General features: G+C 47.6%; 1 protein-coding gene and 1 pseudogene across 1 annotated transcript in view; one reads left to right on the forward strand and one right to left on the reverse strand.

Annotated features, from left to right (window-relative positions):
* LOC135055958 (uncharacterized) overlaps positions 1 to 23139 on the reverse strand; it is a 179550-nt gene that overhangs the window by 46484 nt on the left and 109927 nt on the right. Inside the window, exons 13-14 of the mRNA XM_063960586.1 lie at positions 16843 to 16902; positions 16438 to 16520 (exon numbers count right to left, since the gene is read on the reverse strand). Of these exons, the coding sequence (XP_063816656.1) occupies positions 16438 to 16520; positions 16843 to 16902 (143 nt within the window). The remainder of the gene's footprint in view (positions 1 to 16437; positions 16521 to 16842; positions 16903 to 23139) is intronic.
* Positions 19704 to 19822, forward strand: LOC134897288 (5S ribosomal RNA; annotated as a pseudogene).

Below are 23139 nucleotides of genomic sequence, written 5' to 3' on the forward strand. Positions count from 1 at the left end.
CGTCCCGGAGCCGTGCCGCCGACCCCCCTTGCAGATGCCGAAGTTGAAGAGGTCCAGAGGTCCAGAAACAGGCGGCAGAAGACTTTCAGTCTTCATAAGGTAGCGCACAGCACTGCAGCTGTGCGCCATTGTTGTCAGCACACTTCATACCAGCGGTCACTGAGGGTGCAGGGCGCTGGGGGGGGGGGGCGCCCTGGGCAGCAATGTATTATACCTTTTTTATGGCTAAAATACATCACATATAGCCCTTGAGGCTATATGGATGTATTTAACCCCTGCCAGAACTCACAAACTCCGGGAGAAGAGCCCGCCGTTTTAGGGGGCGGGGCCTATTCTCCTCAGCACACGGCGCCATTTTCCTGCTCAGCTCTGCTGTGAGGAAGGCTCCCAGGCTCTCCCCTGCACTGCACTACAGAAACAGGGTTAAAACAGAGAGGGGGGGCACTTATTTGGCGATATGATTACATATGTTAAAATGCTATAAGGGAAAACACTTGTATAAGGGGTTGTCCCTGTATAATTATAGCGTTTTTGGTGTGTGCTGGCAAACTCTCCCTCTGTCTCCCCAAAGGGCTAGTGGGGTCCTGTCCTCTATCAGAGCATTCCCTGTGTGTGTGCTGTGTGTCGGTACGTGTGTGTCGACATGTAGGAGGACGATGTTGGTGAGGAGGCGGAGCAAATTGCCTGTATTGGTGATGTCACTCTCTAGGGAGTCGACACCGGAATGGATGGCTTATTTAGGAATTACGTGATAATGTCAACACGATGCAAGGTCGGTTGACGACATGAGACGGCCGGCAAACAAATTAGTACCTGTCCAGGCGTCTCAGACACCGTCAGGGGCTTGTAAAAACGCCCATTTACCTCAGTTGGTCGACACAGACACGGACACTGACTTCAGTGTCGACGGTGAAGAAACAAACGTATTTTCCTTTAGGGCCACACGTTACATGTTAAGGGCAATGAAGGAGGTGTTACATATTTCTGATACTACAAGTACCACAAATAAGGGTATTATGTAGGGTGGGAATAATCTACTTGTAGTTTTTTCCTGAATCAGATAAATTAAAGTGTGTGATGATACGTGGGTTTCCTCCGATAGAAAATTATTGGAGGTATACCTTTTCCCGCCAGAAGTGAGGGCGAGTTGGGAAACACACCTTAGGGTGGATAAGGCGCTCACACGCTTATAAAAACAAGTGGCGTTACCGTCTCCAGATACGGCCGCCCTCAAAGAGCCAGCTGATAGGAAGCTGAAAAATATCCTAAAAAGTATATACACACATACTGGTGTTATACTACGACCAGCAATCGCCTCAGCCTGGATGTGCAGCGCTGGGGGGGCTTGGTCGGATTTCCTGACTGAAAATATTGATACCCTTGACAGGAACAATATTTTATTGACTATAGAGCATTTTAAGGATGCATTTCTATATATGCGAGATGCGCAGAGGGATATTTGCATTCTGGCATCAAGAGTAGATGTGATGTCCATATCTGCCAGACGATGTTTATAGACACGACAGTGGTCAGGTGATGCAGATTCCAGACGGCACATGGAAGTATTGCCGTATAAAGGGGCGGTCCATCGGACCTGGTGGCCATGGCAACAGCTGGAAAATCCACTTTTGCTACCCCAAGTCACATCTCAGCAGAAAAGGACACAGTCTTTTCAGTCTCAGTCCTTTCGTACCCATAAAGGCAGGCGGGCAAAAGGCCAGTCATATCTGCCCAGGGTTAGAGGAAAGGGAAGAAGACTGCAGCAGGCAGCCCATTCCCAGGAACAGAAGTCCTCCACAGCTTCTGCCAAGTCCGCAGCATGACGCTGGGGCCATACAAGCGGACTCAGGTGCGGTGGGGGATCATCTCAAGAGTATCAGCACGCAGTGGGCTCACTCGCAAGTGGACTCCTGGATCCTACACGTAGTATCCCAGGTGTACATTGGAAATTCGAGACGTCTTCCCCTCACAAGTTCCTGAAGTCTGCTTTACCAACGTCTCCCTCCGACAGGGAGGCAGTATTGGGAAAAAATTCACAGGCTGTATTCCCAGCAGGTGATAATCAAAGTACCCCTCCTACAACAAGGGAGGGGGTATTATTCCACACTATATTGTGGTACTGAAGCCAAACGGCTCGGTGAGATCTAAAAGATTTGAACAATTACATACAAGGGTTCAAATCAAGATGGAGTCACTCAGAGCAGTGATAGCGAACCAGGACGATATGGTGTCACTGGATATCAGGGACGCTTACCTACATGTCCAAATTTTGCCCTTCTCACCAAGGGTATCTCAGGTTCGTGGTACAGAACTGTCACTATCAGTTCAGAAGCTGCCGTTTGGATTGTCCACGGCACCCCGGGTCTTTACCATGGTAATGGCCGAAATGATGATTCTTCCTAAAAGAAATATGGACGCTTTCCTGATAAGGGCAAGGTCCAGAGAACAGTTGGCGGTCGGAGTAGCACTATCTCAAGTAGTTCTACGACAGCACGAGTGGATTCTAAATATTCCAAAATCGCAGCTTTTTCCGACGACACGTCTAATGTTCCTAGGAATGATTCTGGACACAGTCCAGAAAAGGATGTTTTCTCCCGGAGAAGAAGGCCAGGGAGTTATCCGAGCTAGTCAGGAACCTCCTAAAACCAGGAAAAGTATCAGTGCATCATTGCACAAGGGTCCTGTGAAAAATGGTGGTTTCTTACAAAGCGATCCCATTCGGTAGATTTCACGCAAGAACCTTTCAGTGGAATCTGCTGGGAAAATGGTCCGGATCGCATCTTCAGATGCATCAGCGGATAACCCTGTCTCCAGGGACAAGGGTGTTTTCTTCTGCGGTGGCTGCAGAGTGCTCATCTATGAAAGGGCCGCAGATTCGACATTCAGGACTGGGTCCTGGTGACCACGGATGCCAGCCTGAGTGGCTGGGGAGCAGTCACACAAGGAAAAAAAAAATTTCCAGGGAGTGTGATCAAGTCTGGAGACTTCTCTCCACATAAATATACTGGAGCTAAGGGCAATTTACAAGGCTCTAAGCTTAGCAAGACCTCTGCTTCAAGGTCAGCCGGTATTGATCCAGTGGGACAACATCACGGCAGTCGCCCACGTAAACAGACAGGGCGGCACATGAAGCAGGAGGGAAATGGCAGAAACTGCAAGGATTCTTCGCTGGGCGAAAAATCATGTGATAACACTCTCAGCAGTGTTAATTCCGGGAGTGGAAAACTGGGAAGCAGACTTCCTCAGCAGGCATAACCTCCACCCGGGAGAGTGGGGACTTCAGCGGGAAGTCTTCCACATGATTGTAAACCGTTGGGAAAAACCAAAGGTGGACATGATGGCGTCCCGCCTGAACAAAAAACTAGACAAATATTGCGCCAGGTCAAGGGACCCTCAGGCAATAGCGGTGGACGCTCTGGTAACACTGTGGGTGTACCAGTCAGGGTATGTGTTCCCTCCTATGCATCTCATACCAAAAGTACTGAGAATCATAAGAAGGAGATGAGTAAGAACGATACTCGTGGTTCCGGATGGGTCAAGAAGGACTTGGTACCCGGAACTTCAAGAGATGCTCACGGAAGAACCGTGGCCTCTACCTTTAAGAAAGGACCTGCTCCAGCAGGGGCCTTGTCTGTTCCAAGACTTACCGCGGCTGCGTTTGACGGCATGGCAGTTGAACGACTGATCCTGAAAGGGCATTCCAGATGAAGTCATCCCTACCCTGGTCGAAGCCAGGAAGGATGTAACCGCAAAACATTTTCACCGCATTTGGCGAAAATATGTTGCGTGGTGTGAGGCCAAGAAGGTCCCTACAGAGGAATTCCAACTGGGTCGTTTCCTACATTTCCTGAAAACAGGACTGTCTATGGGCCTAAAATTAGGGTCCATTAAGGTTCAAATTTCGACCCTGTCGAATTTCTTCCAGAAAGAACTGGCTTCAGTGCCTGAAGTTCAGACGTTTGTAAAAGGGGTACTGCATATACAGCCTCCTTTTGTGCCTCCAGTGGCACCTTGGGATCTCAATGTTGTTTTGAGTTTCCTAAAGTCACATTGGTTTGATCCACTCACCACTGTGGAATTAAAATATTTCACATGGAAGGTGAAGATTCTATTAGCCCTGGCTTCAGCCAGGCGTGTGTCAGAATGGGCGGCTTTATCATATAAAAGCCCTTACTTAATTTTTCATTCTGACAGGGCAGAATTGAGGACTCGTCCTCAATTTCTCCTTAAGGTGTTTTCTGTTTTTCACATGAACCAACCTATTGTGGTACCTGCGGCTACTAGGGACTTGGAGGACTCCAAGTTACTTGACGTTGTCAGGGCCCTGAAAATATATGTTTCCAGGACGACTGGAGTCAGAAAATCTGACTCGCTGTTTAGCCTGTATGCACCCAACAAGATGGGTGTTCCTGCTTCTAAGCAGACGATTGCTCGCTGGATTTGTAGTACAATTCAGCTTGCACATTCTGTGGCAGGCTTGCCACAGCCAAAATCAGTAAAAGCCCATTCCACAAGGAAGTGGGCTCATCTTGGGCGGCTGCCCGAGGGGTCTCGGCTTTACAACTTTGCCGAGCTGCTACTTGGTCAGGGGCACACCCTGACTGAGGAGGACCTGGAGTTCTCTCATTCGGTGCTGCAGAGTCATCCGCACTCTCCCGCCCGTTTGGGAGCTTTGGTATAATCCCCATGGTCCTGACGGAGTCCCCAGCATCCACTTAGGACGTTAGAGAAAATAAGAATTTACTTACCGATAATTCTATTTCTCGTAGTCCGTAGTGGATGCTGGGCGCCCATCCCAAGTGCGGATTGTCTGCAATACTTGTACATAGTTATTGTTACAAAAATCGGGTTATTCTTGTTGTGAGCCATCTTTTCAGAGGCTCCTTCGTTGTTATCATACTGTTAACTGGGTTCAGATCACAGGTTGTACGGTGTGATTGGTGTGGCTGGTATGAGTCTTACCCGGGATTCAATATCCTTCCTTATTATGCACGCTCGTCCGGGCACAGTATCCTAACTGAGGCTTGGAGGAGGGTCATAGGGGGAGGAGCCAGTGCACACCACCTGATCCTAAAGCTTTTATTATTGTGCCCTGTCTCCTGCGGAGCCGCTAAACCCCATGGTCCTGACGGAGTCCCCAGCATCCACTACGGACTACGAGAAATAGAATTATCGGTAAGTAAATTCTTATTTTTTGCCTCCAACGACTTGGCCTTTGGGTGGAGGGTTTTCAGCGCAGCTCACGAGCATCCCCACCCTTAGGGCAGTTGCCTTGGGATGTCCCAGCGTAAACCCTGTGTCCCCTATGGAAGGTAGAAGAACATAATTTATGTTCTTACCTTGGTAAATCTCTTTCTTCGAGATCCAAAGGGGACACTGGGCTCCCATCCTGACACACCTGGGTTGTGAGAGGTTTCCCTTTTTTCTGATTTCACTGCCCATCTCTCTGTGCAATTGGATCTGTGTGTTTCCTGGTCTTCCTTCTCCCTTCCACTCCTACCTTGGTCTTGCTAATGTAACTGGCCAGCCCTGAGCTGGGGGCAGGCTATAGGGGAGGAGGAGTCTGGAAGTGATTTACCAAGGTAAGAATATAATTCTCATTTCTCTATCGTCCTAGTGGATGCTGGGGTTCCTGAAAGGACCATGGGGAATAGCGGCTCCGCAGGAGACAGGGCACAAAAAAGTAAAGCTTTAGGATCAGGTGGTGTGCACTGGCTCCTCCCCCTATGACCCTCCTCCAAGCCTCAGTTAGATTTTTGTGCCCGGCCGAGAAGGGTGCAATCTAGGCGGCTCTCCTAAAGAACTGCTTAGAAAAGTTTAGCTTAGGTTTTTTATTTTACAGTGAGTCCTGCTGGCAACAGGATCACTGCAACGAGGGACTTAGGGGAGAAGAAGTGAACTCACCTGCGTGCAGGATGGATTGGCTTCTTTGGCTACTGGACATTAGCTCCAGAGGGACGAGCACAGGTACAGCCTGGATGGTCACCGGAGCCTCGCCGCCGGCCCCCTTGCAGATGCTGAAACGAGAAGAGGTCCAGAATCGGCGGCAGAAGACTCCTCAGTCTTCTTAAGGTAGCGCACAGCACTGCAGCTGTGCGCCATTTCCTCTCAGCACACTTCACACGGCAGTCACTGAGGGTGCAGGGCGCTGGGAGGGGGGCGCCCTGGGAGGCAAATGAAAACCTTTTTTGGCTAAAAATACCTCACATATAGCCTCCGGGGGCTATATGGAGATATTTAACCCCTGCCAGAATCCATTAAAGAGCGGGAGACGAGCCCGCCGAAAAAGGGGCAGGGCCTATCTCCTCAGCACACAGCGCCATTTTCCCTCACAGAAAGGCTGGAGGGAAGGCTCCCAGGCTCTCCCCTGCACTGCACTACAGAAACAGGGTTAAAACAGAGAGGGGGGGCACTAATTTGGCGTTAGAAATATATAAAAGATGCTATAAGGGAAAACACTTATATAAGGTTGTCCCTATATAATTATAGCGTTTTTGGTGTGTGCTGGCAAACTCTCCCTCTGTCTCTCCAAAGGGCTAGTGGGTCCTGTCCTCTATCAGAGCATTCCCTGTGTGTGTGCTGTGTGTCGGTACGTGTGTGTCGACATGTATGAGGACGATGTTGGTGAGGAGGCGGAGCAATTGCCTGTAATGGTGATGTCACTCTCTAGGGAGTCGACACCGGAATGGATGGCTTATTTAGGGAATTACGTGATAATGTCAACACGCTGCAAGGTCGGTTGACGACATGAGACGGCCGACAAACAATTAGTACCGGTCCAGACGTCTCAGAAACACCGTCAGGGGTTTTAAAACGCCCGTTTACTTTAGTCGGTCGACACAGACACGGACACTGAATCCAGTGTCGACGGTGAATAAACAAACGTATTCCTTATTAGGGCCACACGTTAAGGGCAATGAAGGAGGTGTTACATATTTCTGATACTACAAGTACCACAAAAGAGGGTATTATGTGGGATGTGAAAAAACTACCGTAGTTTTTCCTGAATCAGATAAATTAAATGAAGTGTGTGATGATGCGTGGGTTCCCCCCGATAGAAAATTATGGGCGGTATACCCTTTCCCGCCAGAAGTTAGGGCGCGTTGGGAAACACCCCTTAGGGTGGATAAGGCGCTCACACGCTTATCAAAACAAGTGGCGGTACCGTCTATAGATAGGGCCGTCCTAAAGGAGCCAGCTGACAGGAGGCTGGAAAATATCATAAAAAGTATATACACACATACTGGTGTTATACTGCGACCAGCGATCGCCTCAGCCTGGATGTGCAGAGCTGGGGTGGCTTGGTCGGATTCCCTGACTAAAAATATTGATACCCTTGACAGGGACAGTATTTTATTGACTATAGAGCATTTAAAGGATGCATTTTCTATATATGCGAGATGCACAGAGGGATATTTGCACTCTGGCATCAAGAGTAAGTGCGATGTCCATATCTGCCAGAAGATGTTTATGGACACGACAGTGGTCAGGTGATGCAGATTCCAAACGGCACAAAGGTGTATTGCCGTATAAAGGAAGAGGAGTTATTTGGGGTCGGTCCATCGGACCTGGTGGCCACGGCAACTGCTGGAAAATCCACCGTTTTTACCCTAAGTCACATCTCTGCAGAAAAAGACACCGTCTTTTCAGCCTCAGTCCTTTCGTCCCTATAAGAGTCATATCTGCCCAGGGATAGAGGAAAGGGAAGAAGACTGCAGCAGGCAGCCCATTCCCAGGAACAGAAGCGTTCCACCGCTTCTGCCAAGCTCTCAGCATGACGCTGGGACCGTACAGGACCCCTGGATCCTACATGTAGTATCCCAGGGGTACAGATTGGAATGTCGAGACGTTTCCCCTTCGCAGGCTCCTGAAGTCTGGTTTACCAAGGTCTCCCTCCGACAAGGAGGCAGTATGGGAAACAATTCACAAGCTGTATTCCCAGCAGGTGATAATCAAATTATAATACTCTAAGCTTAGCAAGACCTCTGCTTCAAGGTCAGCCGGTATTGATCCAGTGGGAAAAACATCACGGCAGTCGCCCACGTAAATAGACAGGGCGGCACAAGAAGCAGGAGGGCAATGGCAAAAACTGCAAGGACTTTTCGCTGGGCGGAAAATCATGTGATAGCACTGTCAGCAGTGTTTCATTCCGGGAATGGAAACTGGGAAGCAGACTTCCTCAGCAGGCACGACCTCCACCCGGCAGAATGGAAACTTCATCGGGAAGTTTTCCACATGATTGTAAACCGTTGGGAAATACCAAAGGTGGACATGATGGCGTCCCGTCTGAACAAAAAACGGGACAGGTATTGCGCCAGGTTAAGAGACCCTCAGGCAATAGCTGTGGACGTTCTGGTAACACCATGGATGTACCAGTCGGTGTATGTGTTCCATCCTCTGCTTCTCATACCTAAGGTACTGAGACTTATAAGACGTAGAGGAGTAAGAACTATACTCATGGCTCCGGATTGGCCAAGAAGGATTTGGTACCCGGAACTTCAAGAGATGCTCACAGAGGACTTGTGGCCTCTGCCGCTAAGAAGGGACTTGTTTCAGCAAGTACCATGTCTGTTCCAAGACTTACCGCAGCTGCGTTTGACGGCATGGCGGTGGAACGCCGGATCCTAAGGGAAAAAGGCATTCCGGAAGAGGTCATTCCTACCCTGGTCAAAGCCAGAAAGGAGGTGACCGCACAACATTATCACCACATGTGGCAAAAATATGTTGCGTGGTGTGAGGCCAGAAAGGCCCCACGAAGAAATTTCAACTCGGTCGATTCCTGCATTTCCTGCAAACGGGAGTGTCTATGGGCCTCAAATTGGGGTCCATTAAGGTTCAAATTTCGGCCCTGTCGATTTTCTTCCAGAAAGAAGTGGCTTCAGTTCCTGAAGTCCAGAAGTTTGTCAAGGGAGTATTGCATATACAACCCCCTTTTGTGCCTCCAGTGGCACTGTGGGATCTCAACGTAGTTCTGGGATTCCTCAAATCACATTGGTTTAAAACCAGTCAAATCTGTGGATTTGAAGCATCTCACATGAAAAGTGACCATGCTCTTGGCCCTGGCCTGGACCAGGCGAGTGTCAAATTGGTGGTTTTTTTCTCAAAAAAGCCCATATCTGGTTGTCCATTTGGACAGGGCAGAGCTGCGGACTCGTCCCCAGTTCTCTCCCTAAGGTGGTGTCAGTGTTTCACCTGAACCAGCTTATTTTGGTGCCTTGCGCCTACTAGGGACTTGGAGGACTCCAGGTTGCTAGATGTTGTCAGGGCCCTGTAAATATAGGTTCCAGGACGGCTGGAGTCAGGAAAACTGACTTGCTGTTATCCTGTATGCACCCAACAAACTGGGTGCTCTTGCTTCTAAGCAGACTATTGCTAGTTGGATGTGTAATACAATTCAGCTTGCACATTCTGTGGCAGGCCTGCCACAGCCAAAATATGTAAATGCCCATTCCACAAGGAAGGTGGGCTTATCTTGGGCGGCTGCCCGAGGGGTCTCGGCTTTACAACTTTGCCGAGCGGCTATTTAGTCAGGGGCAAACACGTTGGTAAAATCCTACAAATTTGATACCCTGGCTAGGGAGGACCTGGAGTTCTCTCATTCGGTGCTGCAGAGTCATCCGCACTCTCCCGCCCATTTGGGAGCTTTGGTATTATCCCCATGGTCCTTTCAGGAACCCCAGCATCCACTAGGACGATAGAGAAAATAAGAATTTACTTACCGATAATTCTATTTCTCGGAGTCCGTAGTGGATGCTGGGCGCCCATCCCAAGTGCGGATTATCTGCAATACTTGTACATAGTTACAAAAATCGGGTTATTATTGTTGTGAGCCATCTTTTCAGAGGCTCCGCTGTTATCATACTGTTAACTGGGTTCAGATCACAGGTTGTACAGTGTGATTGGTGTGGCTGGTATGAGTCTTACCCGGGATTCAAAATCCTTCCTTATTGTGTACGCTCGTCCGGGCACAGTATCCTAACTGAGGCTTGGAGGAGGGTCATAGGGGGAGGAGCCAGTGCACACCACCTGATCCTAAAGCTTTACTTTTTTGTGCCCTGTCTCCTGCGGAGCCGCTATTCCCCATGGTCCTTTCAGGAACCCCAGCATCCACTACGGACTCCGAGAAATAGAATTATCGGTAAGTAAATTCTTATTTTCTTGTTTGCATCCCCAGAGCAAGTGAACGGTAGGAAAATTCTTTATTTTAAAGGTAAAAATGTCGGGACACCACCACCTAATGACTAATTACACATTAGGAAATTTTCAGTTAGCTTAATTGTGCCAATAATTACATTTCTCTATCGTCCTAAGTGGATGCTGGGGTTCCTGAAAGGACCATGGGGAATAGCGGCTCCGCAGGAGACAGGGCACAAAAAAGTAAAGCTTTACTAGGTCAGGTGGTGTGCACTGGCTCCTCCCCCTATGACCCTCCTCCAGACTCCAGTTAGATTTTGTGCCCGAACGAGAAGGGTGCAATCTAGGTGGCTCTCCTAAAGAGCTGCTTAGAGAAAGTTTAGTTTAGGTTTTTTTCTTTACAGTGAGTCCTGCTGGCAACAGGATCACTGCAACGTGGGACTTAGGGGGAAAGTAGTAAACTCACCTGCATGCAGAGTGGATTTGCTGCTTGGCTACTGGACACCATTAGCTCCAGAGGGATCGAACACAGGCCCAGCCGTGGAGTCCGGTCCCGGAGCCGCGCCGCCGACCCCCTTGCAGATGCTGAAGCGTGAAGAGGTCCGGAAACCGGCGGCTGAAGACTCCTCAGTCTTCATAAGGTAGCGCACAGCACTGCAGCTGTGCGCCATTTTCCTCTCAGCACACTTCACTGGGCAGTCACTGAGGGTGCAGAGCGCTGGGGGGGGGCGCTCTGAGAGGCAAATATAAACCTTATACAAGGCTAAAAATACCTCACATATAGCCCATAGGGGCTATATGGAGATATTTAACCCCTGCCTGACTGGAAAAATAGCGGGAGAAGAACCCGCCGAAAAAGGGGCGGGGCCTATCTCCTCAGCACACGGCGCCATTTTCTGTCACAGCTCCGCTGGTCAGAACGGCTCCCAGGTCTCTCCCCTGCACTGCACTACAGAAACAGGGTAAAACAGAGAGGGGGGGCACATTAATGGCTATATATATATATATTAAAGCAGCTATAAGGGAGCACTTAATATAAGGATATCCCTTGTATATATAGCGCTTTGTGGTGTGTGCTGGCAGACTCTCCCTCTGTCTCCCCAAAAGGGCTAGTGGGTCCTGTCTTCATTAGAGCATTCCCTGTGAGTTTGCGGTGTGTGTCGGTACGTGGTGTCGACATGTATGAGGACGATATTGGTGTGGAGGCGGAGCAATTGCCAAATATGCAGATGTCACCCCCCAGGGGGTCGACACCAGAATGGATGCCTTTATTTGTGGAATTACGTGATGGTTTATCTTCCCTTAAACAGTCAGTTGAGGACATGAGGCGGCCGGACAATCAATTAATGCCTGTCCAGGCGCCTCAAACACCGTCAGGGGCTGTAAAACGCCCTTTGCCTCAGTCGGTCGACAACAGACCCAGACACGGGCACTGATTCCAGTGACGACGGTAGAAATTCAAACGTATTTTCCAGTAGGGCCACACGTTATATGATTTTGGCAATGAAGGAGACGTTACATTTAGCTGATACTACAGATACCGTAAAACAGGGTATTATGTATGGTGTGAAAAAACTACAAACAGTTTTTCCTGAATCAGAAGAATTAAATGACGTGTGTGATGAAGCGTGGGTTGCTCCTGATAAAAAGTTGATAATTTCAAAAAAGTTATTGGCATTATACCCTTTCCCGCCAGAGGTTAGGGCGCGCTGGGAAACACCCCCTAAGGTGGACAAGGCGCTCACACGCTTATCCAAACAAGTGGCGTTACCCTCTCCTGAGACGGCCGCACTTAAGGATCCATCAGATAGAAAGATGGAAGTTATTCAAAAGAATATATACACACATGCAGGTGTTATACTACGACCAGCTATAGCAACTGCCTGGATGTGCAGTGCTGGAGTAGTTTGGTCAGAATCCCTGATTGAAAATATTGATACCCTAGATAGGGACAATGTTTTACTGTCGTTAGAACAAATAAAGGATGCATTTATCTATATGCGTGATGCACAGAGGGATATTTGCACACTGGCATCTCGGATGAGTGCTATGTCCATTTCAGCCAGAAGAGCCTTATGGACACGACAGTGGACAGGCGATGCGGATTCAAAACGTCACATGGAGGTTTTGCCGTATAAAGGGGAGGAGTTATTTGGAGTTGGTCTATCAGACTTGGTGGCCACGGCTACTGCCGGGAAATCCACTTTTTTACCTCAAGTCACTCCCCAACAGAGAAAGGCACCGACCTTTCAACCGCAGCCTTTTCGCTCCTACAAAAATAAGAGAGCAAAGGGCTTGTCGTATCTGCCACGAGGCAGAGGAAGAGGGAAGAGACACCAACAGGCAGCTGCTTCCCAGGACAGTGGGGGGCCGTCTCAAAAATTACAGCGCGCAGTGGGCTCACTCGCAGGTAGACCCCTGGATCCTGCAGATAATATCTCAGGGGTACAGGTTGGAATTAGAGACGGATCCTCCTCATCGTTTCCTGAAGTCTGCCTTACCAACCGTCTCTTCCGAAAGGGAGAGGGTGTTGGAAGCCATTCACAAGCTGTACGCTCAGCAGGTGATAGTCAAAGTACCCCTATTACAACAAGGAAAGGGGTATTATTCCACTCTATATTGTGGTACCGAAGCCGGATGGCTCGGTAAGGCCTATTCTAAATCTGAAGTCCTTGAACCTCTACATAAAAAAGCTCAAGTTCAAGATGGAGTCACTCAGAGCAGTGATAGCGAACCTGGAAGAAGGGGACTTTCTGGTATCCTTGGACATCAAGGATGCGTATCTACACGTTCCGATTTACCCCGCACACCAGGGGTACCTCAGGTTCATTGTTCAAAACTGTCACTATCAGTTTCAGACGCTGCCGTTCGGATTGTCCACGGCGCCTCGGGTCTTTACCAAGGTAATGGCCGAGATGATGATTCTTCTTCGAAGAAAAGGCGTATTAGTTATCCCATACTTGGACGATCTCCTAATAAGGGCAAGGTCCAGAGAACAGCTGGAGACAGCTTTAGCACTATCTCAAGAGGTGCTAAGACAACACGGGTGGATTCTGAATATTCCAAAATCCCATTTAATCCCGACAACTCGTCTGCTGTTCCTAGGAATGATTCTGGACACGGTTCAGAAAAAGGTTTTCCTTCCAGAGGAAAAAGCCAAGGAGTTATCCGATCTGGTCAGGAACCTCCTAAAACCAGGAAAAGTGTCAGTACATCAATGCACAAGAGTCCTGGGAAAAATGGTGGCTTCTTACGAAGCAATTCCATTCGGCAGATTCCATGCAAGAATATTCCAAAGGGATCTGTTGGACAAATGGTCAGGGTCGCATCTGCAGATGCACCTGCGAATAACCCTGTCACCAAAGACAAGGGTGTCACTTCTGTGGTGGTTGCAGAAGGCTCACCTATTAGAAGGCCGCAGATTCGGCATTCAGGATTGGATCCTGGTGACCACGGACGCCAGCCTGAGAGGCTGGGGAGCAGTCACACAAGGAAGAAACTTCCAGGGAGTATGGACGAGTCTGGAAAAGTCTCTTCACATAAACATTCTGGAACTAAGAGCAATCTACAATGCTCTAAGCCAGGCGGAACTTCTCCTGCAAGGAAAGCCGGTGTTGATTCAGTCGGACAACATCACGGCGGTCGCCCATGTAAACAGGCAGGGCGGCACAAGAAGCAGGAGTGCAATGGCAGAAGCTGCCAAGATTCTTCGCTGGGCGGAGAATCACGTGATAGCACTGTCAGCAGTGTTCATCCCGGGCGTGGACAACTGGGAAGCAGACTTCCTCAGCAGACACGATCTTCATCCGGGAGAGTGGGGTCTACATCCAGAAGTCTTCAACATGTTAATAGACCGTTGGGAAAGACCAATTGTAGACATGATGGCGTCTCGCCTCAACAAGAAACTGGACAAATATTGCGCCAGGTCAAGAGATCCACAGGCAATAGCTGTGGACGCACTGGTAACTCCTTGGGTGTACCAGTCAGTGTATGTGTTTCCTCCTCTGCCGCTCATACCAAAGGTATTGAAGATCATACGGCAAAGAAGAGTAAGAACAATACTAGTGGTTCCGGATTGGCCGAGAAGGACTTGGTATCCGGAACTTCAAGAGATGCTCACGGACGAACCGTGGCCTCTACCTCTGAGAAGGGACCTGCTACAGCAGGGTCCCTGTCTTTTTCAAGACTTACCGCGGCTGCGTTTGACGGCATGGCGGTTGAACGCCAGATCCTAAAAGGGAAAGGCATTCCAGAAGAAGTCATTCCTACCTTGATTAAGGCACGGAAGGAAGTCACCGTGAAACATTATCACCGCATTTGGCGAAAATATGTAGCGTGGTGCGAGGATCGGAGGGTTCCGACGGAGGAATTCCAACTGGGTCGTTTCCTACATTTCCTGCAATCAGGATTATCTATGGGTCTCAAATTGGGATCCATTAAGGTTCAAATTTCGGCCCTGTCAATATTCTTCCAAAAAGAATTGGCCTCTGTCCCTGAGGTCCAGACTTTTGTCAAGGGAGTACTGCATATACAGCCTCCTGTGGTGCCTCCGGTGGCACCGTGGGATCTAAATGTAGTTTTAGATTTCCTCAAATCCCATTGGTTTGAACCATTGAAAAAGGTGGATTTGAAATATCTCACATTGAAAGTGACTATGTTACTAGCCCTGGCCTCTGCCAGGAGAGTATCTGAATTGGCGGCTTTATCTTATAAAAGTCCTTATCTAATCTTCCATTCGGATAGGGCAGAACTGCGGACTCGTCCGCATTTTCTCCCTAAAGTGGTATCAGCATTTCATCTGAACCAACCTATTGTGGTGCCTGCGGCCACTAGCGACTTGGAGGACTCCAAGTTGTTGGACGTTGTCAGAGCCTTAAAAATATACATTGCAAGGACGGCTGGAGTCAGAAAATCTGACTCGCTGTTTATATTGTATGCACCCAACAAGTTGGGCGCACCTGCTTCTAAGCAGTCGATTGCTCGTTGGATTTGTAACACAATTCAACTTGCACATTCTGTGGCAGGCCTGCCACAGCCTAAAACTGTAAAAGCCCACTCCACAAGGAAGGTGGGCTCATCTTGGGCGGCTGCCCGAGGGGTCTCGGCATTACAACTCTGCCGAGCAGCTACGTGGTCGGGGGAGAACACGTTTGTAAAATTTTACAAATTTGATACCCTGGCAAAGGAGGACCTGGAGTTCTCTCATTCGGTGCTGCAGAGTCATCCGCACTCTCCCGCCCGTTTGGGAGCTTTGGTATAATCCCCATGGTCCTTTCAGGAACCCCAGCATCCACTTAGGACGATAGAGAAAATAAGAATTTACTTACCGATAATTCTATTTCTCGGAGTCCGTAGTGGATGCTGGGCGCCCATCCCAAGTGCGGATTATCTGCAATACTTGTACATAGTTATTGTTAACTAATTCGGGTTATTGTTAAGGAGCCATCTTAAGAGGCCCTTTCTGTTGTCATACTGTTAACTGGGTTTAGATCACAAGTTGTACGGTGTGATTGGTGTGGCTGGTATGAGTCTTACCCGGGATTCAAAATGCCTCCCTTATTGTGTATGCTCGTCCGGGCACAGTACCTAACTGGAGTCTGGAGGAGGGTCATAGGGGGAGGAGCCAGTGCACACCACCTGACCTAGTAAAGCTTTACTTTTTTGTGCCCTGTCTCCTGCGGAGCCGCTATTCCCCATGGTCCTTTCAGGAACCCCAGCATCCACTACGGACTCCGAGAAATAGAATTATCGGTAAGTAAATTCTTATTTTCATTTTGGGGGTACAAAAAAACTAAAAAAGGCTTTAAATTACCCCATAATCAACTTTTGTTTATGCACCCCAAAATGAAAGTATTTTTTTCAATGAAAAATAATTGCTTTTTGTCACTTAAAAAAAAAATATTTTTGTAAATTAAAGAGGCCTCAAATTACCCCCAAATAACCCTTATTTCTACTTTTTTGTTTTTTCATTTAATTGCTTTTTAATTATATAAAATTTAGAAGCTTTTTACATTATTTTACTTTTAATATAATGCACAAATCCGCCATTTGACACCTTTTAAAAGTACTTTCCTTATGCCCACTAACAGTCTCCTATGTGGTCTTACTAACAAAGTTGTCACTTTTTGGGGATCAAGGAAGGTCTCCCCATTTCTTCATGCTCTGTTCCCAATTCGCTTTTTGGACAAAATTTGCACAACCTAACCTAATTGAATTGTGTGGGTACGCATCTTCTGCAAACTCACACCTCATTGAGTTCCCCCCATAGCGTCTGTATTGAGATTTTAGACATGGCATACTCACGCTGCACATAATGCAAACACTCTTCTATTATCCACCCTTCGCCCAACACTTGAAATCTCTGGGTAAGAATAGTGAAATAGGACCTGCAGGAGCAAAACTCATTTATTAGAATTGGTTAAAAGTTGTTGAACTTTTATCTCCAGTAACACCTTAACTAGTTGGAATGTGCTGAAAGCTAGCCACCTTTGATTTGATTATTATAAATAACTAGTTATCAGCCTGCCAAAATGCTGAAACAACATAACAGTAATGTCAGCGCCCAAATGGATCAACATTTGAAGTGATCCGTCGGGGGCCATCTAGTGGCTGCCGGTGAGCAAAACACTTGAATTTCCCCCATAGGAGGCAGCAGCGTTTGCCTTTTATTATATAGGATTATCTGCCCAGTTGGTTATTTGTGTTTACCTCTGATGACTCCTTGTCTTTCACAGCTACTTCTGTTTCTCTGATGTCAAGCAACACATTCTGCAGATGGATTAAAAAGAAATTGCTCATGAACTTTTTCAGGGTAAAAGAGCTTGTGATGAATGATTTGATAATACAACATGACACATAAACCTGAAGACTTGATTATTTAGTATTCACACACAAACACAAGGGGCCTGATTCATACCTGATCGCTGCTGTGCATTTTTGCACAGCGGGCAATCAAGTCCTAACTGCGCATGAGTACACAGCGCAATGCGCACACACGTTGGATAACCACAAATGGCATCGCTGGTCAGCGTCAGGATGGTGCAAAAAATCCGATTGCACGGGTGTTCGCAAGGTGATTGACAGGAAAAGGCCGTTTGTGGGTGGTAACTGACTGTTAACTGGGCATGTCCGGAAAAACGCAGGTGGACCAAAGCGATTTTTGCAGCTTGGCGAACACATGGGATCGCACACTTGCATGCCGAATTTACACTCACCCTAGGGGCGGCGCCTATCTGAACACAGGACAGCAAAATTACCAGCCCAGCGATCAGGTCTGAATCACCCCCCCCCCCCCCCCCCCCCTTCAAGTGCCTTCCTGCCAGGAATGTGTGCTACGTAATATGACAATTGTTTTAAAAAAAATAGGAGCCATGGGCACGTTAAGAATTTGATAGTGTGGGCTGGCTCCTCCCTTTTTGCTCCTCCTACCAGACTTAGTCTAGGAAACTGTGCCAGAGGAGACGGACATAGTTCGAGAGAAGGATAGTTAAGAATAGTGGTGCACACACAAACAAGAGGAACGCCATGCTAACCAAACTAGGAACAGCAACAGCTAAACCAAACAAAAATACTTAACCAAGTAACAGTGCAGGACGAACGAAGCACCGGGCAGGCGTCCAGTATCCACTACGAACTACGAGGAAAGGATTTACCGGTAGGTAATTAAAATCCTATTTTCTCATACGTCCTAGAGGATGCTGGGGTCCACTTCATGACCATGGGGTATAGACGGTTCCGCAGGAGCCATGGGCACACTTAAGACTTTTCAATGGGTGTGAACTGGCTCCTCCCTCTATGCCCCTCCTCCAGACCTCCGTTTTAGAAATGTGCCCAGGCAGACTGGATGCACTCTGAGGAGCTCTACTGAGTTTCTCTGAAAAGACTTATGTTAGGTTTTTTATTTTCAGGGAGAACTGCTGGCAACAGACTCCCTGCTTCATGGGACTGAGGGGGGCAGAAGTAGGAACCAACTTCCTGAAGAGTTTCATGGCTCTGCTACTGGCTAACAGGACACCATTAGCTCCTGAAGGGTACTGAACGCTAGCCGTGTCTAGATGCTCACTCCCACAGCACGCCGTCACCCCCCTCACAGAGCCAGAAGACAGGTGAGTAGAAGAAGACAGGTGAGTAGAAGAAGACAGATCTTCTATCAAGAAAAGTGACGGCTGAGGTACAGCGCGGCTGGCGGGAGCGCAGCGCGCCATTGCTGCCCACACACACAGGCACTGCAGGGCGCGGGCGCCCTGGGCAGCAAAAACACCTCTATAAACTGGCAAAAAGGGGCATAACATGCCCAGGCACAGCCCTACCCCCACTGCCTGGGTGACAGCCGACTTCGGACAGCCTGAACTTCCAGCAGCCTCCGTCTCACTCAGCCGCTACAGCAACGAGCCGCCACACACTGCCGCGACGGGACACCGGACATCGCGCTCCTCTCTCCCTTATCTCGGACACAGACAGCCGCACCAGCCCTGCAGTTATATCTTACAACTGCAGCCCGCAACATTACGATTTTGACAGACTTTGTCTCCGAAACAGACCAGATAGACTGATCTGCTCTGTGGCTGCATCGCACAGTGCAATCTCAGCAAATACTGTATCCTGCATTCGCAACACGTCTGGACCTTGAAACGGACATCCCCTGTGTACACTGTATCATGCCTCATACCAGTGGCTGACCGTTCCTTCTATTTGCGGGTAACATCTGCACAATTACAGTATATTTCCTATATATCCATTTGGTATTCATTTCTTATGCTCATTGTATATACTGTCTTATAAAACCAATCTATATCAGATTATGATAGTACCTATCTTGTAGGCAACCGGCAGCGTACGTCTCCCCATCTTATGACATATGACATTGTGGAGCTATAATGGATTACCAGAGCTGTGTTCGGTTTTGAATCCGACATATTTACGGGCTCAGTATCTTGTCTAGTTTTTTTCTCTCTTCTTTTTTCTTTCAAAATCCACTTGGAGCAAAGATTTATAGTAGCTTTTTCAACCATTATTATTATTATACAATGTATTTCTGCAGCTCTGATATCAGTGAGACATAAAAGTAATAATTCATCTTATGATAGAACTGTTGATATGTTACTATTTTGCTAATTTTTCCACTTGTTATCTCTTTGAGACACTTGATATCAATCTGCTAGTATCAAACAGTTATTTTTCTATGGTTTCAAGCACTCTTTACTTTTTTCTTTCTGCCAATTCTTCTACAATCAGCCTGTCACAACGTTTGGTATTAACATCACAGGCATTATTAGCACCCTGTAATTGATTGGCATTTGTGCAACAATTTTCCTGCAGGACTTTTTGTCCATTTGTATCTTATTAATCTCACCTAAACAACTTTAGACTAGTATTGTCTCTTTCTCTTCTTCTTCTTTTTTCCCACTTCTTCTAATTCTGGACTCTCACCATTGATTCAGGGGTAACCATCCCTGTCTAACATTGGCAGAAGATCCCCTATTTTCCTCTCCAATCTACATCCACTCCTTTTCCTCTCCATTTCGTGAACTCTCATCAGTGATTCCTGAGCCTTCGATATCAAATATTTCTTCTACTATCATACCACACTGGCAACGCCCGAATCCTTCCGATCTTGGAAGCTAAGCAGTGTTGGGCTGGGTTAGTACTCAAGTGGGAGACTCTTGAGGAATACTCAGTTTAGTAGAAACTCTTGGACGGTTTTGCTCAAGCGTCTAACACTGACAGCAGATTCATCTCACTTATTCAAGCCTTTCGACTCTATCTGTCTCTACAATACCTATAATAGATATAGCGGACTATCATCAACCTAATATATCTGTATAATTTATTCACATACCTACTCAGGATTCATATAGATATACTTTTTCAGGCCTCCTGCTGTTATTTACTGTATTTTTGAACCCAGGCAGTTCAGAACCATCATTTAGTATTTACACTGTAATAATTTGTTCTATGCTCTCCTACCCTCCCCTTTTCTGACTAGAACTATTATTCAGTATTTACACGGTAAAAATTTGTTCTGTTTTCTCCTACCCTCCCCCTTTCTGATATTTCTGACAGTATATTCTACTACCATTTTATCGATTCTTGCTAATAAAATTTACATATTTTTTAACATTGTTTCTTCTGAGACTTCTATACATATACATATAAGAGTGCGCCCACAAAAGAGTCTTCTTTTCTCTTCTTTTGTTGCACAGCCCTACCCCCGCCAGTATAAATATTATGAAAAGTTTCTGAGGTAAAAAGGGCGGAGCTTCTTCCTCAGGCAGCCAGCACACTGCTCAGTGCCATTTTCTCTCTCAGGCTGCAGAGACATCGCTGGTCCTCCTTCACGTCTGACTACAAGTATCAGGGTGCAAAACGGGGGGGGGGGGCACAAGCGAATATGGTACTTTACAAGTGTGCATGTAAGTGGGCATTCTGTGTTCACAGGTATTAGATACTGGCGCTGGGTTGTGAACTGGCTGCTCCTAAACTGTCCCTCTGACAGATTTTACTGTGGGTCTGTCCCCTATAAGTCCCAGTGTGTCTGTGTGTTTGTTGTACACGTGTGTAAGATATGTCAGAGACAGGGAGTTCCTCCCCGGAGGAAACCATTTTAGGGACACAAGTGTAATGTGGTGGCGCTGCCGGCACACCAAGAGCCTGCATGGGTGAAAGAAATACGTGATCATATGCATCATATCAATAGATTAGATAAGTCTGAATCTCATGCTGAGTGCTGGAGAAAATCTGTGGAGGATGTGATTTTTCAGGGCTCTGTTCTTCCATCCGCAGGCGACCCCTCTGGGTCACTAAGAGACCATTTGCGAATATTATGACTACTGATACCGACACGGACACTGATTCTTGTGTCGACGATAGTGACTCCAGAGAAATAGATCATAAATTGGCAAAAAATATACAATATATGATTGTGGCTATAAGGGAAGTTCTGGAAGTCACGGAAGCCCCTCCTGTACCTCAGGAGAAGGCTTATTTCTATAAAGAAAAGAAAAGAAATCTAAGGTCACTTTCCCTCCTGTGTTAGACAGTGCACTGTCCAGGTTGACAAAGAAGGTAATTCTCCCTGCACCTGGCACGGCTTCACTAAAAGAGCCAGCAGACTGAAAGATGGAAACTACATTGAAATCCATTTATGTTGCCAATAGTACGCTGCTCAGGCCCACAATTGCTTGCGTGTGGGTGAGTCGCGTTATTGAAAAATGGTCAGAAAGCGTGTCATCAGAAATTGACACAATTGATAAAGATGAGATACTCCTTAAGTTAGGGAATATCAAAGACGCTGCCGCATACATGCTAGAAGCGATGAAAGATATTGGACTCTTGAGTTCACAAGCCGCTACCATGGCAGTATTGGCTCGGCGGGCGTTGTGGATTCGCCAGTGGAACGCGGATGCAGATTCCAAAAGAAATATGGAGGCTCTCCCATATAAAGGTGAGGCCTTATTTGGCGATGGACTGGATGCGTTAGTCTCGGCGGCTACCGCAGGTAAGTCGACATTTTTGCCCTCTGCGCCTGCACCGGCAAAAAAGACATATCACCCGCACATGCAGTCCTTTCGGCCCGATAAATACAAAAAAGCGAGAGGTTCCCCCTTCTTTGCGGGTAGGGGAAAGGGAAAGTAGTCCACAGCAGCTTCAGGTTCCCAGGAGCAGAAGTCTACCCCTACTTCTGCCAAATCTTCAGCATGACGCTGGGGCTCCTTTGCTGGAGGCCGCTCGGGTGGGGGCACGTCTCAAACTGTTCAGCCAAGGTTGGATTCTGTCTGGCCTGGATCCCTGGGTGTTGCAAATAGTGTCCCAGGGATAAAAGCTGGAGTTTCAAGACGTTCCCCCATGCCGATTTTTCAAATCGACCTTGCCAGCTTCTCTTCCAGAAAGGGAAGCAGTAACAGCGGCAATCCAAAAATTATATCAGGATCAGGTCATAGTCCTGGTACCTTTGTCACAACAAGGGGAGGGGTTTTATTCAAGCCTTTTTGTAGTTCCGAAGCCGGACGGCTCGGTCAGCCCGATCCTAAACCTGAAAAATCTGAATCTCTACTTGAAACGATTCAAGTTCAAAATGGAATCACTGAGGGCAGTGATTTCCAGTCTGGAGGAGGGGGACTACATGGTGTCTATAGACATAAAAGATGCTTACCTGCATGTTCCCATTTATCCTCCTCACCAGGCTTATCTGAGATTTGCGGTTCAGGATTGCCATTACCAATTCCAGACGTTACATTTCGGTCTATCCACGGCGCCGAGCGTATTCACCAAGGTGATGGCGGAGATGATGGTTCTCCTGCGTCAAAAAGGAGTCAATCTAATTCCTTATCTAGACGATCTCCTGATAAAGGCGAGATCCAGGGAGCAGTTGTTACAAAACATCACACTCTCCCTGTCAATACTCCAACAACACGGTTGGATCATAAATGATCCAAAGTCACAGTTGGAACCGATGACAAGATTGTCTTTTCTCGGGATGATTCTGGACACAGAAGTTCAGAGAGTATTTCTTCCGGTGGAAAAGGCTCTGGAAATCAGGTAAAACAGATATTGAAACCATCGAGTGTGTCGATCCATCAGTGCATTCGGTTGTTGGGGAAGATGGTGGCGGCCTACGAGGTCATACAGTTTGGCAGGTTCCATGCCAGGTTATTCCAGTGGGACCTGTTGGACAAGTGGTCGGGATCCCACCTACACATGCACCGGAAGATAATCCTGTCGTCAAAAGCCAGGATTTCGCTCCTGTGGTGGCTACACAGTTCTCACCTAATAGAGGGACGCATGTTCGGGATTCAGGACTGGCTACTGGTAACCACGGATGCAAGTCTCCGAGGCTGGGGAGCTGTCACTCAGGGAGAAAGCTTCCAGGGAAAATGGTCAAGTCAGAAAGCCTGCCTTCACATAAACGTGCTGGAATTGAGAGCCATTTACAACGGCCTTCAACAAGCGGTACATCTTCTTCAAGATCGTCCCGTGCAGATCCAGTCGGACAATGTAACAGCAGTC

The sequence above is a fragment of the Pseudophryne corroboree genome, chromosome 3 (assembly GCF_028390025.1).
Source record: "Pseudophryne corroboree isolate aPseCor3 chromosome 3, aPseCor3.hap2, whole genome shotgun sequence".
Lineage (NCBI taxonomy): Eukaryota > Metazoa > Chordata > Amphibia > Anura > Myobatrachidae > Pseudophryne > Pseudophryne corroboree.